We start from the raw sequence: 18,492 nt of genomic DNA, 5'->3' as shown, positions 1-18,492 counted from the left end.
AGAACCCATTAATAATATGTATATCGAGACTCTCCAAGCAATCTTCGAAAGAAGAACCTCATTTTTGAGAGTCAGATCTTTATATCAGAGACCTCCTTGGACCTTGGATTGACTCAATTTATGCCATTAAATCCAATGAATTTTAAACACTTCATCATCCCATTCTAAAAGAAACAAGTTGCTTCCTTCTGGGTATGATCATGCATAGCCATGAGAAGCTTAAAATGTGATGCAACAAATTTTGAGATACAAAGGCTATTGATTTTAATAAAACCTCCTTACATGCGTAGGTAATAAAATGTTGAACCAACCACAAAGTTCCTACTCATTCTATCACTGATGTCATAAAAAAGGTCTTCTTTGCTCACCCCAAACTCTATTGGAAGACTGAGATACTTAGAAGGAAATCTTTGTTAAGGGATTTTAAGAATTATGCTAAACCATCATTTTAATCGTGAGGCAGTATTTGGACTAAAAGAAATACCATATATTCGTTATGTCAATTGCGCGCCTAGTGGCCTTAAAGTACAAGCTACAAAGTCCTTCATATTACAAATTTCTTAAACCCTCATCTCCGATAAAAGGAAGCAATCATGGAGAGTAAAAGAGGTGAGTGAGGAGTTGTGAACGGTTTTTCACTTTTATTCCGTGGATTATGTGTATAGACTTTGATTGGAGAAGAACGCTGCTAAGGGTTTGGGCACATTGTTCGCTTTTCACAAACTAGATGCATGTGCCAATGAAAACCCAAGATGGGTTGGGCAGGGACATAATTTCACAAGGGGTGGGGAGAGAGACATGCACATAACTGGGCAACATTGACACTTTACCCGATTAAGTAATCGCATTTTGCTTTTATATGGCCTCCTTAATTAGAGAGCAGCTGTTTCTAAAACCTCCGCCCTAGTGGCGTGTTACCCTCCATCCCAGTGACATGTATACCTAAACCTTCCCTTTATCCTCTGTGTGAGTAATTTCAACCCAATCTCCACCATGACCCTTGGTTGCCCTCTAGCCGAAGATGGAGACAATGACGCCAACGATGTCAACATGTTGATGCATTCGAAAACAACCTGGGGTCCTTGCATATGGGTTGTGATCGGAACTTGCGTTGGGGCCTTCGTCGGTCCCATACTCTTCCCCCTCTCTATTTGCTTTGTGTCTCATCGCCGGAAACCTTCCAAGGACTATCGCTCCACTTCAGGAAAGCGATTTGGCACCCGAGAATTGACCCATGGGGTCTCTTTTGCTTTGGATCACCGCTCGGCATTCCCTCCTACCATTTCTGAGATCCAGACCGTCATTGGGAAGCCTGAGCATCGATGGGTACCCTCCGGGAGGCTCTCCTCCCATGCAAGCGGCAGTGTTGGTAAAGACGCCAAAGACGTTGACGATGCCAACAACGCCGACGACAACCCTCATCTCTGGCTGCATACCTGCGCCAGCCCCCTATCGCTCCGCCCCAAGTGATGTTTCTGCAACAAGCGCCGCCATTTGGTCGCGATATTTCTGCAACAACCGCCGCCATTTTGTTTTGAACAGATCTGCAGATCAGATCTATTGCTTTCCCATGCTGCAGCCATGGTTGTGCTTTCAGGCCTTAAATACCAGCCTCTGTATCATCGACAAAAGTGAGTTCTTGGCTTAAATCTACAGCCGAGCTTTTGGAGTGACCATGGATGAACTATGGACCGGAGCGAGGGTGATTTTTGTTCCCCAGAGAGAGTATACGGTGTGTGGAGATAATGATACAGGGATGTACAACGTGACTCTGACAGTTTGGGTTGCCCCATGCGGCTATGTTGCCTTGTCGGGCACCTATGATGGCCATTTTCTTATTTTAGTCGGTTATGTTTTTGTTTTTTAACATTTTGCCAGTTGTGTTTTGGCTTTTCTAATTCTAGATAGGTTTAGTCAGTTGGTTTGTGGGAAAATGTGGGTCCTCTGGTACCTTCACATTCTTTCAGGCCATATGGTTGGGCCGCATGCATATTGTGATAAGTTTTGTTTGGCATGTGCCGTTTCTTTGCCCATCATGGTTTTCTCACTCCATGTGAAAGAGAAATGTGTCCATGCTTATGTTAATTGTGTTTACAATTGTATGTCTAGGAAAATTATTGGTTTTGCCCATCCTTTATCTTGAAAGACCCCCCGTTAATGACATGTACAACAGATTGGCTATATTCCACTCATTGGTTTCGTGTTTTGAGCACTAAGACCTTGTGTAACTCATGTCTTCTATCTAATTGAAGTAAGCTTTTACCAAAAAAAAAAATCCCTCATCCTAGGTAACTCCTCATCATGCTTTCCACCTCATTCCATCATGCAATTGGAAAAATATAATTCCAATCAATCTCAACTAGGTATATTATATCACAGCATAATTGGAAAATGATAATTCGACAGGCCTGGTGGTCGTGAAATATATATTTCCCACAACTTTAATGTCTTTGATATTCATCCCTCAGGCCTCAACATGTGCGATCCAAACTCCTAACTTTTTCTTCCTAGTCCCTGCTAAACAAATAGGACTCAGTGGGTTGTCTAGTGGTATTGAATGCACTTTATAGAAGGGAAATATAGTAGATTTGCAGAAGCATAATATCGATAAGTTGAGTGTGACTGAGATGAAGATGTTGATATAGATGTGCGGTAAAACCCTGAGAGATAAAATAAAAAATGATCAGGTTATATCAGACTTGGGAATTGCCCTAATTCAAGATAAGCTCAGGGAATGTCGATTACTATAGTTTGGGCATGTCCAAAGGAGGCCTTTGGATGATCCAGTACGGAGGAGTGACCAGATGCAGATGAATGGAGTTAAAAGGGCTAGGGATAGACCAAAATTGACCATTGATGAGTTAATTAGTAGAGACATACAAAAGTTAAGTCTTCACCCAAGTATGACATCTAACAGAGCTGGCTGGAGGGCTAAGATTCGAGTTGTAGACGGTTCGTGAGTGGGATGCCCCAAAGAGTTTTAGTTTTTTTTTTGTAAATCAAATACTTGCGGATCCATTTAGTTGGGATAAGGCTAAATTTTATTGTTGTTGATAAAATATGGTAGATTTGTTTTTGTTTTTTTTTCTAAGAACTCTTTTGTTTTGTTTATTATTTATTTATTTATTTATTTTTAAAGAGAGTCTTTTGTTAAAGGGATATTCTGTTATTCAGAACACTTTTTTATTTTTTATAATAACCCACCTTAAGACGTGAAATGAGTGCTAGTACAAGGAATCGTCCCAAGTGACTAATGAGAGGATCGACCCCAGGCCCCAACAGGCTGTCCCACAGGTCACATCCTTATTACGTATTCATTTTGGACTTTTCTATTGCCACTTGGATCCGCCGTGTTGGGTACTATACGATCAGACCATTTTACCCCTAGAAAAACAAGGTTTTACTGATTTTTAGACCATTTTCGATATCGGAAATCGACGATACCCATACATTTACGACCGACTCGTTAGACGCCGTGCGATACAGTTTATCATAAAGTCAGTAAAGTAACCTGAAACGTTCGATTCAAATCGGACCGCTCGATCGAGCGGTAATTAGTCTTAGCGCCTGCGGCTACAATCCAGGGACGGTCGTATGCTGCGTATATTCCATCCATCTGTCACTCTTTCTCTTTCTCTTTCTTTCTCTCTCTTACTGTACACATACTGACCTCACTCTCCCGGGGTCTCCCCTTAATTTTCTTGCAAGAAAAGAAAGAGAGGAGATAACAAGGATGTATAAAAATTCACAGGCGCGGAAGTAGAAACAACAGTTGAGAGGGGTTTCCTCATATTCTCTCAGACTAGAAGCTCTATTTCGTCGGGTTGGATTTCTCGCGGATACCAGAGAAATGCATCTGTATAATGCTTGGCTTCCTCCACCGGTTGCCGAACAAACGAAGAAAGAGAAGGATTCATTCGCCTATGTTGTGAAGTCTGTGAAGGAATTATGGAGACCGGATGATCCCGAGTCAGTCTATTCGACGCTCAAATGGATCTCAGTCATTGACCTGTGAGTTTCATACACTTTCCATTCCACTTTCAGCTGTCATTTCTGGTTCATTTCGGTTTTCAATTTTGCAGTATTCACATTGTTACAGTTTCTTCTGTTGGGATGGTCTTGTTCTTGTCTTTGATTTTGTCAGAGAATTGGTTTAGTTTGATTTCCTTCCCCTTTTCCTTTTAATTTTGTGATCAATAATTTTGTTTTGGGATTTCTCTTTCAATGTTGGGTTTTTTTTCTTATTCGCTTTTATTTGTGTTTCGTATTTTCGGAGCTGGTTGGTTTCGATTGTGTTGTCTCACTTCGCCAAAGTCTAGGTTGATGTTCTTTCGCTTTGTAATATGTTTATTTATTTATTTATTTTATTTTTTATGATTTTATTTTGATTTTAGAAATGTTAAAAATTTTAAGTAGCTTTCATGTATAGTCAAATCTTACTCGGGTCTAAACTAAACCATAGCTACGTAGATTTTCATTAACTCACCAGATGTCTTATTAGACTTGTAATCGAGTTGCCATTTAACTGACTGAGTTTAAGCTTTATCTTTGGGCAAGGTTAGGTGTGATCAGGTTTTATTTCATCCATTTCAGTGTATGAACTATTGCAATTTGCAATTGTAGCTATGGTCTAAACTAAACCATAGCTACGTAGATTTAGTCATTAACTCACCAGATGTCTTATTAGACTTGTAATCGAGTTGCCATTTAACTGACTGAGTTTAAGCTTTATCTTTGGGCAAGGTTAGGTGTGATCAGGTTTTATTTCATCCATTTCAGTGTATGAACTATTGCAATTTGCAATTGTAGCTGGCCTACAGGCTCATGAGCTGCAAAAAACGTTTCAAAACTCAGCCACCCACTTGAGGTTGGCTGCAAAGAAATATTTTTTTTGGGGGGGGGGGGGGTGGTGGGGATTGTTTGGGTGTGGGCAAGAGATGGTGCTTTGTTAAAATAAAAGAATAAAATAACGTAGAAGACAGTCTGTCTGAAAACAGGAAACTTGTTTCCTGTTCACACTTGCACTCTTAATAGGAATAATTCTCGTAATTCGTGACTACTTCAACCTGATTCATTTTTGGCTTCCCTCACCACCTTGATCCTTTCATACTTAGACTGCCATTTTCTTACTTTAATTTATTAATCTCAATCTGAGTCCATGGGTTGGCTTTATAGCTTTGGTGGATTTGAGTTTGGTTATTTTCATTTACCATTACACATCTAATCATGCAGAAGTAGGATATTGAAGTTCTCTTGTTATTTTTGTTGTTTTACTATCAAATGTGAGATATATTGTTGGTGGCAGAATGGCTGTTCCCAAGCTTGTATCCTTTTTGTTTCGGGGTGATGTTTAATCATCCCTTCCACTGCTTTGAGTATTATGCTTTCATATTCTTTCTTTTATCATTTAAAGGATTTTTATTCCAATGGCTGTATTTGGGAAACTAGGATTCACTTCTTTTTAATAAATAAGATAAATGTAATGTGCATGTTGCGCCAAAAAAGCTCACAATTCACAGTTGATGATTGCCTTTTGGGTTCATTGGTTCATTCTATTCTGCCCGAGTGATGAATAAGTGCTATTCTGTATAATAAGGCTTCAGTGGAAATTGTACCATCCTCCTCTGAGAGCTTATCACACTCTGGGTTGATATTGAATGAAAAGGATGCATGCTAACTCTGCATATCATTATATAACTTACTTATTCCAAATTGCAGTTTCGTGAAGGCTAAAAGTGACTTGCCCTTAGAAGATGTGGGGACACTTGTGGATGTTGGTTTAGAATTATTCCTTATATCACAAAACAAGCTTTATGCACAGGTAAGATTGAAGTTTCATTTTATATTTTATTACAGATATATCACAGAATCTGTTTCCTATGTTTATTTTATTGGTTTACCTGAGGAAAATCACATTCCAATTTAATTTGATTAGGTTAGATGGGGAAATATTCTAGTCAAATTACTGAATAAGTATGGAAAGAAATTGTCCTTGAAAGTTCTGTGGCGGCCTTTCTACGACACATTAATACAAACACACTTCACGAGGTGAGCTTTCATTTTTAGCATTCCATTATTTTGCTTCAGATTCTTAAAAAATTGAATGCAGGTTCCCTATTTTCTTCTGCATACATGACACAACAGTGAAATATTTGTTTATTTCCTACATTTAAAGCATGACATCTTCACATGGTTGCTAGATTATCAAATAAAATATCAGTTAATGTGTATCTATGCCACAGACTCACAGTTTGTCCCAGCAAAAATTATTTACCCACAGTTTAGTCTCCTAGATCTAGTGCTCTAGAATCATAATGAGACCTTTATTTTTTCTCTTTTCTGTTCGTTTGTGGTTTTTTGCTCATGAAATTGTTGTTTTAAGAATTCACCTTCTTGTTATTGATTCTCTAGATGTGTCTAGTCTGTAGACAATGGTGCTGTAGTTCAAATGTACAAACGGGCGTATCTTTATTTTATGCTAATTTTTTTTTTGGGGGGGGGGGGGGAGGGATGTGTGTGTTTCAAGCCCTATATATGATATTAACTTTGTTAGTTGCATCTGTGATACAGGAATACAGGGCCAGAAGGGTGGAGATTGAGACAACGTCATTTTGAGACTGTGACTTCCCTGGTTAGGACATGCCGGAAGTTCTTTCCATCAGGCTCTGCGGCTGAAATATGGTCTGAGTTTAGGTCATATTCTCACTCCAGTTTCAATTAAATGCATTGTTTTGTAGGCATCAATTGTGAATTAGGAGTTAACAAGATCAGTTTGGAAAACCCTGAAATGTTCTTATTTCTTCATCAGTTTAAGGGAATTTGTTTCTCAGATAATACTGTGGATAAAAGCGTTGGAGAAAGAATTTTGTTCTGCTGTATCTGTTTTGGTCAGTTCTGGATATTTATCCCCCCCCCCCCTTTTTTCCCATTGTCACATGAGGAGATTCCTTGTAGGGATGGTGACAGTTTGGGTTCAATAAGGTGGTCAGCTGGAACCTTGACCCTAAACCTGAGGTAGGGTGGGCAGAGAAGGTTGGGTTTGGATCGGGATATGAGGAAAAGGATCAGAGAAATGACATCTTAACCATTGAAAGTCCTTGAGAAAACCAAGCGAAGCCACATGCTTGGTTCTCCATCCAAGACCTGAACTTGACTGAAAAGCCCAGTGAAGTTACAGGACTTGGTGGTTAACCATTTAATTTGCTCCGTTTCCATCCATGATTCTTTAGTTTCCTTTCGACTCTGGTAGTCTTTGATCCCTTGAAGATCCTGTGGACTATGTTTGGTTCTCTTCTCTGTTCCATCGTGTATAGGGAGTTGTGTTAAAAGGTAAGGTCAAATGACTTTTTATATGCCATCATTCAGGCTATTTTGATTTGTAAGGTTATGCTAGTTTATGAGTTTAAACTTTTTGCTGCATGAATCATTAGCTGATATTATTTTATTTATTGTGCAAATCTGGTGTATTACTATTTCATATTTGCAGTCAAATGGATTACCATTTACCACTACTTTTTTAGAAGTTTGTCCTTTGCTCATCTTCCTTCTCTATTCCTGCACTCTAAGCTCTTGTTGTTCCCTGAATTTCAATTGCAAGTTTGTTTTTGCCTTTAATTTTGCTATACCAATATACCATTGTATTTTGGAATAACAGACCTATCATTTCTCTTCTTTGTCCTCGCACTACCTTCCTGGTTGATTCCTGAAGTGAGTAAAACCTGATCTTCTCTTCTCTCTGAAATGTATCTTCGCGTAGTCCACCCTTACTCCATTCTGAAGCATGTAATTGTGTGAAGGTTAAAAATTTTGGATTTGAACCCCTGTTGAAACCAAAATGTTTCGGCAAAATGGCTGAGACCCACCAAAATTCGATCCATTTATGTGAAAATACATAAATGGCTATTTCAGTGCCGAAAAAGTGGAATTTTGCCCTGAAACTTGAATGAGTGCCTATTTAACCATGATTACACATGTTTGAATCATTAGATGGAAAAATGAAAAGAAAACCTAAGTGTTAGTTTGGCTTCGAACCCTGTACATATGATGACTATCGCGTCCTTCCATTTTTTCAATTAGGGCAAGGAGTGTTAAGGGTTCTTTCATCTGTTGTTTGGTTTCGAAAGGCGCTCGAATATAAAGACCTTTCATTAGTCGCCACTCGACTAACTTGGTATAAAGTTCCCATGTCATCATCTGCTTGAAGAATATCTCAAAGTTCATCACAACAGCTGTATAGGTGGGAAATTTTAGCTAATTGATGCTTCAAATCGACCCAATTGTTAGAGTGGATGCTCCAAAGTTGACCACCAAGTCTTGATTCAGCAACAAAATGAAGGATTTTGCCAAAAAAAATTGAGGGTTTCTAGTAGCTCTGGAGCTCTTGGGCGAAAGTGATGCAGTTCGAGGAAGAAGACTGTTCACATGGTACTGTTCATGAAGATCTTTTGTGGGCCTATTTGGGCAGGTGGCATCAGAGATACTGAAGCTGCCAAGATCTTTGAGTTTCCAAATCTCTAGTTACTAGTTTCATTAGTTTCTATTTCTTTGTAATGCTACTTAGGCCTGATTTGATATGATTTCTATTTCAATTTCCAGGGGTGATTTCTTGGTCAATAGCTAGGCTAAGTAGGAGTTTCTGTCTCCAAGTACTTCCTATTTTATTGTGTAGTTTCTTTTTTAAAGTCTCTTGGCAGCCAAGCTACTCCCTAATGTAGGACTAGATTTGACAAACCAAACTAGTCCCAAAACTGTAGGAACTTTTAGACTAGAGAACAACCAGATTACACCCCACAAACCACTGTAATCAGACCAACAGAAAATAGAAGTAACAGTATATAACGATCTCAGAAAACCAGTAATTTCTATGACTGAACAGTACCAGATGGGCAGAGACAAATCAAGGACTGATAACAGTTCAAAATAGTGTCAAAAAATTGGTAATTAATGATTCAGAATCTGAAAATCACAGCAGGAATCAACCCAGATCAATCGATCTCAGTTCAGTCCAAAACGGATCACTAAAAGACAAAAAAACAGAGATTTTATAGAACTTCCAAACGGCTGGTCAGAACCAGCCCTAACTTAGGCCGAGTTCTCCTTGGATGCTAGAAAAGCCTTGATCAAAACTGTAGCCGCAACAGAGAACTAAAACTGCTACAGGTTCCAGGAACCGATTGTGCAGAAAAAAGAGATTTTCTGGGCAGATTCAAAAAATAAGATATCTGTCTTATGAACAGTAGCAGATCTATGAAACAAGCTTGAGAATAACTAAAAGAGCAATAAGAAGATACTTGTAGAACCCTCCTGGACTTCACGCCGCAAGGAGTCAATTGGATCAAACACCAATTCCTTCAGCCTTGATCAAACACAAGACAACTCTTCATGAAGAAGACAATAGCAACAACCATTATTTTTTTAAAATCGTTCTAGGCTTTTAGGAGCCTCCTCTTCTTTATTTATAATGTTAATTTTGGGGGGGGGGAGAATTACAAAATAGAATGTTCCTCAAAAAGGAAACCAAATATTCTCCTAATACAATAGTTACTAAAAGCTGAAATTAGAAACTAACTGAAATTAGAAACTAGTTGAAAAAGGAAACTAACTACTAATGACTTGACTCAATTAATAAATTGACTCCTAAGGAAACAAATATAACTCAAATCAAGCCCAACTAAAAAGGAAACTGATGAAAATGGAAACTAACTAGTAATCCCGTACTCAATCTTAGAGCCTCCCTTTTAGACCCATAAAAGTGGTCTATTACACTCAAAACACATGGGATCAACGGCGTAACATGTATGGACCAACCCTAGGCTTATTCCTAATAAAACAAGCCTATTTTGGTAATTAATCTGCATCACTCCCCCCATGTAGTGGTTTCTCTTGTTATGTCTATTAAACATTGTAAATAAATATTCACCCAAAAAAAAAACATTATAAATAAAGTGGAAGGGCCTAAGAGCCCACAGTTTGGAGTATTGGAAAAAAGTGTCTTCTTCAATGGAGCAGCCGCCATTACATTGAATCAAGTGGCAACCCAAGGTGTTGAATCCTTGGTTTGGGACTGGTGGACTGTGGTGAAGCCTTTCCCACAGGCCATAGGTGGTGAAGCCTTTGGCCATATCCCCTTCTTTTCTCTTCTTTTCTTCAAGTTCCAGCAGTGGTTCCAGTGTATGCTGGGAGATTTCTGAAACTTTTATGGACTTCATCTTTGGAGGTTTGATTATACATTTATTATTTTATTCATTGTGTTTTTTTCTCGGTAGGTGCCCAGTTTTATTTCAGTTACAGACCCTGGGGTTTCAATATTAAAGCTCTTTCTTATCTCAGATTTTGTTCATGAGTTCCAGTCAATCTAGTCACTGGATTGGGCTGGATTTTTGATACTATCTTCTTTTCCTCCTGTTCTACATTCGACTATAGTTTGGAGTCCATCAGGTTTGTTGATAGAAGGTTATTAGAACTTTCCTGACCTTCCATTTTGGTGAAACACATACTTTGTATTTTCTGTTTCTGGCTGTTTCTTTCATTCTAACCGTTGGATGAACCTAAGATTTTAGGCATGCAATCAGCCTAATAAGACTTTCCTTACTGCAATTTCAGTCCCATCCATTCACCTGAATAACTGTTATTGATATTTCCCTATTCTGTCCATAAATTCTACGGTTTCTGGTTCACTGCTATTCTGATTTCTGCAAAGTTTAAAGTATTGGTATTGGGTATCATATCGTTCAAGTCATTTTAAGAGACATTGTATCGTATTGGAGATACGCAAGATACGCTAAGGATACACACAAAGATGGTCAAGGTACGCATGGAAATACACTTTTGCATAAAAAATAGTATAAATAAGCAATATATAAGTATATAACATGTATCATGCATAAACACTAAAGTGGAGAACACCGTATTGAGAGATAAGTGCATTCAATTGAAATTGTTATTAAGGATGAGATTTCTTACATGTAGTGATAGTTTACTCCCATGTCTTACCCAAAAAAAGAAAAAAAAAGAAAAATAGTCTACTCCCATAAAGAGTGTCGGGGTGGTTCCAACTCATACCTGGAAGGGTTTTTAGGAATAGGAGCGACTAGGATGATGTTGTGCACCGACTAAACATAAGAAAAATATTGACCCCAATCGAAATATCAAATATCTATTGTAATATCTCTCCCACTCATAGTAGAATCTTGTGTATTGGTCTATTGGTCTGGAGTGGCCAATGCTGGTAAAGTACTGAGTTGTGGTTGTGCTGGACCATGTCCATAACTTCCATACCCGAAGAAGCCCCATATCCACAGCTCGAAGAAGCACCTGAAGAAGCATACTGTCCATGACGTGATGGAGCACCAACATGATCCAAACTCATTCATAATCAGTGACTCCGTGCCCCTCATAAGCACATCACTGTCATTTGGATTCAGGGGGCCCTTATCCTTCCAACTGTAATACTGGGGTTGCATGTGTATACCTTGCCTCACATATGAACTGCAACCCTTCATATGACTGTGAAACCCCACCACCGCCAACACCACTGCCATCACCAACATCATCAGCCCTTCATAAGACTTGGCCAGTCGTTATCTATGAATGATTCAAAGCCCCAAGTCCAAGAAATGAAAGTGAGACCAATTATGTAGGGTTTGGGAGGGGCAAAAATGTACACAGCATTACCGTTTGCTTCACAAAAGAGGTTGTTTCCAAGTTTTGAACCTGTGACCAACATGTTGCAATATAAAAGGCTGAGCCAACAAATGGCTGATTGTTTATTGTTGATCCGTTTATGATGGGAACTTGAACAGGTTTAATGGTGGAGGAACTTTTGGTTTGTAAACATGCTTATTTTCATGGCATACATTCCTCGAGGATCTAATGGATGACATATCTTCCTGGCTGTCAACTTTGTATATGATAGTGGTATGGATGCATTACAGGAAAGAGATATAAGAAACCTGATTATTTCTGTAGCTGCATGCTGTTCTGTTTTTGTTCTCCTTTCTAAGAACACCTTGCCCCTCCATGTTTCTGAGTTTTGGTGTAGGCAAACTTCTCACTCCACCAAAAAAAAAAAAAAAAAAGGAAAAGAAAGAAAGAAAAAAAAAAGGTGTTCAATTATAATTGGACTTCTTTTGTACTAAACTATCATTTTTGGAAGTTTGAGCATTATTAACAACTGAGTATTGCTTGCATTAAACTCATGCAGTAGGCTGGATTGGTTTATATTGTTAACATCATTTAGTTAATTAATTTGCAGGTCACTATTGGAAAATCCATGGCATAACTCGTGCTTTGAAGGTTCTGGGTTTGTGAGATTGTTTCTTCCTACAAATTTAGACAACCAGGATTTCTTCTCACAGTAAGGATATCGAACTTGTTCTTTTCAGGAAATTGTTTTTCGTTGTGAGTTTTGGTGTTTGAGTATCTCTATCCACTGGCCTATTAATTTCCATGACAGTGATTGGATCGAACAATGCATGGATCTGTGGGGTTCCATTCCAAATTGCCAATTCTGGGACAGTCAATGGGCTTCTGTTATTTCTCTTTGTATAAAGAACTATGACTTTATCAACTGGGAATGTTTCTTACCAGTGCTTTTCACTAGATATTTGAATATGTTTGAGGTGAGTGCTATCTTCTTCTTCTTTTTTTTTTTGGATAAGGGAGATCAAATGAAGGGTCATAGTATAGTCTCATCTTTTTGATAGGGTTATCTTTTTAACCATGTTTTGAAGAAACTATGCTTTCATATGTAGTTGAATCTTCAATCAATTACAGCAACTTGAATTCCTATATGATCATCTTCATCAGATATTGATTGCTTAATCTTTTTCTATTAACGTTTCTTATATTTTTCCGAGAAAATTGATTTAAGATATAGTCCTACAAAATTGTAGGATTTATTTGGGTTCTCGAAGGTAGGTTCCTGTTTCATATTTGTTGTGTGAAATCACTAGGAGTTCCATCTAGTTGAATGTAAAAATAATGAAAGGTAAAGTACTTTAAGAAGGCAAGAGAAGTTACATAAAAGAAAGTAGCTGCATTTTAGATAGCAGTTGAAAGGGAGGTAAAATTGTTCTTTTATTCGTACACTACTAAAATTTAAGTAATATGGTTGAAAAGTGAAGTAAAATTTAGTTGTCATAGACTCATAATTAGTGAGTTTTTTATCTAGTTCAACTTTTTTTTTCTGTTTAAAATTTTTACATCACTTTGCAGCTTTTTACAGCCAACCAAACTGAGCCTTGGTGATAGTTTGACATTCACCATGCTCAATCTGATGGTTTGAGAATAAGATCTTGATCAACATTGTGTGACAAAATTTCTGAGATACTTCACTTTGGCATAAAAAAGGGCGTACCCAGTGCACAAGGCTCCAACCACTGTTGGGTCTGGGGGGTCATAATGTATTCAACTTACGCCCGCTTCGCGGAGAGGCTGTTTCTGGATTCGAACCCATGACTACTAGGTCACAACGGAGCAACCTTACCGTTGTGCCGAGATCCGCCCTCTAGATACTCCACTTTGGCATAAGGGGGAAAAAAGAAATAATTATGGTCTGTTGTGTTCTGGACCCTTGTTACAGGCTTATGGTATTGCCATGTTGGATTTTCTTATTGTCCATGTTTTATCTTGTCGAGTCTCCCTATTGTTTTGATGATGCACTTTGTGAGTGTCTCTTGGAACTGTATCTGAATTCTCTTGAATATTTATTAGTTTAAGATACCAACCAGCCATCTGGTATTACAGGTTCCTGTTGCAAATGGAAGAGGATCATACCCTTTCTCTGTTGATGTTCCAAGAAATACAAGGTTCTTATTTTCCAACAAAGCAATTATTCCAGCCAAGGCCATTGCTAAATCAATTGTAAGAAAGATCGTTATCTGCTCTTTTCTATGTTTTCTAGTTTTTTGTTCAGTAGAACTAGGTAGGCTTGTTACTAGCTGTATGTGTAATTATATGATACCTTGGATGATTTTTGAGAAATTCATGACGGCTATAACTGGCAACTGCTACAGGTTTATTTACTAAAGCCTGGGAGTTCGGCACAAGAATATTTTGAGAAATTGGTCAACCTATTAGAACAGTTTGTCTCCCTGCATTTCTTTAGTTCTTGATTTCTTCCCAAAGTATTTGCATTTTCAAACAAGGTTATTTTACTTTCCGGTTTTATTGTGTAGGTATTACCATCCATCTAACGGTGGTCACTGGACTTACTCATTAGAGCGTTTCTTGCGGTATTTAGTAATTACCTTCCAAAAACGTCTTACACATGAGCAACAGTGAGTACTTTATCTGGATAAAGACATGAGATATTATTCAACATTCCTATGCTTTTTGGGAAAAGTTATGTTGTTCCTACTGAAGCATTAGTGATACAGGAACATGGATGAAAAGAGAGAGGCTGAACTGTATCTGGGAAGATCAGAAAGAGCTTCTTTTGTTAAAGTGGTGTTGAAGTTAATTGATCGTGGTCAATACAGCAAAAATGAATCTCTTGCGGAGACTGTTGCTGCAGCAACATCTGTTTTATCATATGTAGAGCCCTCTTTGGTGCTTCCATTTATAGCATCTCGATTCCACATGGCCTTGGAGACAGTAAGTAGTTTTTCCGTATATGTTTTCTTAGACTTCGAATTGCTAGATTTACGTTCATAAAAAAGATTTGATACAATTTAATCATATACTCTCTAGTTCTTCTGCATGGAGATTTAGATTTTTACTATTTTTGTTATTTTAATACCACATATCTTGCTGGCAAACTGATAAAACAACATGGTTTCATTTCTATTAATTGTGTCTGTCTAATTGCACCAACTCCTGTTTCTGTATTTTGTATGTTTGTCAGATGACAGCAACTCATCAGTTGAAGACTGCAGTCACATCAGTAGCATTTGCTGGGCGTGCACTGTTTCTTGCATCTTTTTCATCTTCTTCGTCAAAAATAGATGATCTTGGTAATACTGATACGTTCACTGATCTTCTACTGATTTCATTATCCAATGCCTTGCTTGGTATGGATGCTAATGATCCGCCGAAGACCCTGGCAACCATGCAATTGATTGGTTCTGTATTTTCCAATGTAAGTCAGGAGAATATGATTGTTGCAGATGTATATTGTTAGTAATATGTAAGAAAATTTTCTTCTTTTTAATACCTTTCTTATGTTGCAGATATATTTGCTGGATGATAGTGAAAATGGGCCATCATTTATGCCAACCATCAGCTTTTCTGACTGGCTCGATGAGTTCTTGTGTCGTCTGTTTTCTTTACTTATGCATTTGGAGCCAGGCACTGTTCTGTAAGCAGCATCGCTTTGGGCTTCTTCATAGTTTTGTTTACTGAGCATATCTTCTCAATATTTCCGTTTTGTTCACCTGTATCCAGAACTGAAGGCATGCAGACATCGGCAACATCAGGAACCTTCTTGGTTGAAGATGGCCCCTCTTACTTTTGCATGCTAGAAATTTTGCTTGGAAAACTTTCAAAGCCTTTATATAATCAGGTTTTGTCTTTTATCTGCTTGCCAATTCTTATATGTAATCACTAGGTTTTAGTTGCAAGATATTTCACCTCGCCCCCTTTTCTTGTTTTTGGACATTCTTTGGCTGATCTTCCTGTCATAATATACACAGGCTTTAAAGAAAATATCTAAATTTGTCAAGACAAATATTCTTCCTGGAGCTATTTCAGAGGTTGGACTTCTTTGTTGTGCTTGTGTTCATGCTAACCCAGAAGAGGCAGCTGTTGACCTTATTGAACCAATATTGGTGTCCATCATATCCTCTTTAAAAGGAACACCTGTTACAGGTTTTGGTGGGACAGGAATTTCTGATGCCTCAGTTTCAACCAAGGTTTATCTCCCAAACATTGTTTGATCACCCGCTTTTATGTCTTACCTGGATTTCTGTAATGATCTTCAGATTGTTTGCAGGCAAAGCCTACACTTTCTCCGGCTCTGGAAACAGCTGTTGATTATCAATTGAAAATATTGTCAGTTGCTATCAGTTATGGAGGTCAGGTGCTTGTTCGATATAAGGATCAACTGAAAGAAGCAATTTTCTCTGCTTTTGAAGCACCATCTTGGAAGGTAGAGTACACGTGGCTCTATTATGTATAGTGAAGTTAGAAGTCTTATGCATTCTTTCTCAATAGGATCCTGCCAAATTGTAGCTTGTAAAATAATATTTAGTAATTCTTGTACTTCATATTTCTGTAAAGATTTTATTTCATATGATAGGTTAATGGAGCTGGTGATCATGTTCTGCGGTCCCTCTTTGGAAGCCTGATCCTTTATTACCCCATTGATCAATACAGGTATGTGCATCTCTTACATATTATATTCCTCAGATTTTTTCTTTCTCCTAGTTTTTAACTGCTTGTGTACCAAACAAATTCCTGGAATCCTAGGTGCATTTCACGTCATCCTGATGCTGTCATTTTAGAAGAATGGATCAGCACTAAAGGTTGTCAGAATGAAGAACAGCTATTGATCCCCAAGTGGCATGTCCCCAGTGATGACGAAATATTGTTTGCAAATGAACTCTTAAACCTGCATTTTCAATCAGCTTTAGATGACCTTCTTCAAATATGTCGGACCAAAATTCATTCTGATCCAGGTGGTCGTCATATTTTCCCTTTTGTGGTAGAATCTGTTTCCTCATGAAAAGCTGTAGTAATACTTGAATTTTGTAATGAAGGGATGTCTCATTTAGAGGGGTATAGGTTCTAATAGAGTATGGAGACTGGGCCTATTCATGAATTTGGCTTTTGTAATATAAATTTGAGTATAGGTTCTCATGGAGATTCGTGAAAGTTGAATACTCCAGAATAACAGGGCCACATTTGAGAAATAGAAAAATTTGAGAAGCAAGTGTCAACGGAATGATCCCAGATAGATCAGAGTGCATAACAGAATTATTGTAGTTCTGTTGTTATGACTTCTTGTGATTTGATGTTGTTTTGTCATATGTGAGAAGAGATTCGAGGTAGAATGTGTTTTGAATAGGTTAATTTCCAAATGTATAAGGTATTATTCCTATGAATGTACATATAATGTATTAAATTTGGATTTTCCCTCTTAAGTAGTATCAATGTCTGACGATTGGATGGATTTTATTGTTCAGGAAATGAGAAAGAGCATTTGAAGGTTACTCTTCTACGTATTGATTCTTCACTACAAGGTGTTCTGTCTTGCTTGCCTGATTTCCGCCCATCCTTTAGGGATGGAGGGATTGAAGATATAGGTTGTAGTTCTTTCTTAATCGCTGGAGCCTCAGGCTCAACTATTGGCAGCTCTGAACTTCGGGGGAAAGCTGCCGAGACCATACATGTGACTTGCAAGTAATGTTTAATGATCATCATCCTCTTTAGGTGACCTTCTGCCTCTTTTTACCAATTTACTGACCTCATCCATGGACACTGGCAGATACTTATTGGAGGAAAGATCAGATGATAGCATTCTTTTGATACTTCTTATCCGTATAATAGATGCTTTGGGAAATTACGGTATGTGCACTGCATCCAAATAAAGTAGAATCATGGTTATAATGTCTCACAGTTGCTGCTGATATTCAATATGTTTTTTTATTTTATTTTATTTTTTTCTTTTGTCATTCCTTTTGAAACCTATCATACAGGAAGCTTGGAATATGATGAATGGGCAAATCACAGGCAAGCCTGGAAATTGGAATCTGCTGCCATTATAGAGCCGCCGACAAATTTTATTGTTTCATCACATTCTCAAGGAAAGAGAAGGTGAGGTGCCCTTATACCATAAGACTTCTGTATATGTACATTTGAAGAACACATCAAATTCAGTTGTTTACTCCTGCATGTGTCCTATCTCTTTTCCAGGCCAAGGTGGGCACTTATTGACAAAACATACATGCATAATACATGGAGATCATCACAAGCATCATACCATCTGTATCGTACAAGAGGGAATACATCTCCATCAGATCATGTGGTTCTTCTGATGGATGATCTTCTGACTCTCTCATTGCATAGCTATGAAACTGTCCGGGCGTAAGTTGACTAGTTCTCCTGTACCTTTTTTTTTTTTTTTCAATCTTTTAGTAAAACTGATAAGAGAGAGTACTCTGTGACATGGGGTATTATCGTCTTCGGGGTCATTAATGGGTTGGGGACTTGGGTGATGTTTTTTTTCTTGTTTATTTCTTCTTTCTCTTCTTCTATGTTCATTTTTTCTGTATTATTAATAAACTTTTAATGGCCTAGTAAAAGGGGGGAGGGGAGATGGAACTGCACATTAGAGAGTGCCTCTCTTGATTACCTGGATATTTGTGAAATTTTTATCTGTTAGGTGTTACTATTGTTATTGAGCCACGAGGTTTTCCACTTATTTTTTATGGTGAGAATTTAAATGTCTTCATCCCATGATATTAAACTTTTAATGTTGGTGTCTCTTCTGAAGATTACTTGGTGGCTGCTCTTAGGTCTTACTGCAATTTGTTGTTGGATCTAATATAGCTG

General features: G+C 38.0%; 1 protein-coding gene across 2 annotated transcripts in view; it reads left to right on the top strand.

Annotated features, from left to right (window-relative positions):
• The first annotated feature begins 3,693 nt into the window (after window positions 1-3,693).
• Window positions 3,694-18,492, top strand: part of LOC122093460 (proteasome activator subunit 4) — a 32,656-nt gene continuing 17,857 nt past the window's right edge. The window contains exons 1-21 of one of the 2 annotated variants that reach the window (XM_042663808.1): window positions 3,694-4,011; window positions 5,719-5,821; window positions 5,936-6,048; window positions 6,571-6,693; window positions 12,254-12,355; window positions 12,455-12,620; window positions 13,747-13,863; window positions 14,016-14,083; window positions 14,178-14,279; window positions 14,379-14,595; window positions 14,846-15,079; window positions 15,171-15,298; window positions 15,385-15,502; window positions 15,633-15,851; window positions 15,932-16,087; window positions 16,238-16,314; window positions 16,408-16,619; window positions 17,124-17,340; window positions 17,426-17,505; window positions 17,637-17,754; window positions 17,854-18,024. In XM_042663808.1, coding sequence (XP_042519742.1) covers window positions 3,851-4,011; window positions 5,719-5,821; window positions 5,936-6,048; window positions 6,571-6,693; window positions 12,254-12,355; window positions 12,455-12,620; window positions 13,747-13,863; window positions 14,016-14,083; window positions 14,178-14,279; window positions 14,379-14,595; window positions 14,846-15,079; window positions 15,171-15,298; window positions 15,385-15,502; window positions 15,633-15,851; window positions 15,932-16,087; window positions 16,238-16,314; window positions 16,408-16,619; window positions 17,124-17,340; window positions 17,426-17,505; window positions 17,637-17,754; window positions 17,854-18,024 — 3,002 coding nt within the window. In that variant the 5' untranslated portion in view covers window positions 3,694-3,850. The remainder of the gene's footprint in view (window positions 4,012-5,718; window positions 5,822-5,935; window positions 6,049-6,570; window positions 6,694-12,253; window positions 12,356-12,454; window positions 12,621-13,746; window positions 13,864-14,015; window positions 14,084-14,177; window positions 14,280-14,378; window positions 14,596-14,845; window positions 15,080-15,170; window positions 15,299-15,384; window positions 15,503-15,632; window positions 15,852-15,931; window positions 16,088-16,237; window positions 16,315-16,407; window positions 16,620-17,123; window positions 17,341-17,425; window positions 17,506-17,636; window positions 17,755-17,853; window positions 18,025-18,492) is intronic. The other variant, XM_042663810.1, reaches the window with a different exon arrangement.

The sequence above is a fragment of the Macadamia integrifolia genome, chromosome 11 (assembly GCF_013358625.1).
Source record: "Macadamia integrifolia cultivar HAES 741 chromosome 11, SCU_Mint_v3, whole genome shotgun sequence".
NCBI classification, from domain to species: domain Eukaryota; kingdom Viridiplantae; phylum Streptophyta; class Magnoliopsida; order Proteales; family Proteaceae; genus Macadamia; species Macadamia integrifolia.
The sequence above is the reverse complement of the archived record's forward strand: the minus strand, read 5'-3'. Positions and strand labels throughout refer to the sequence as shown.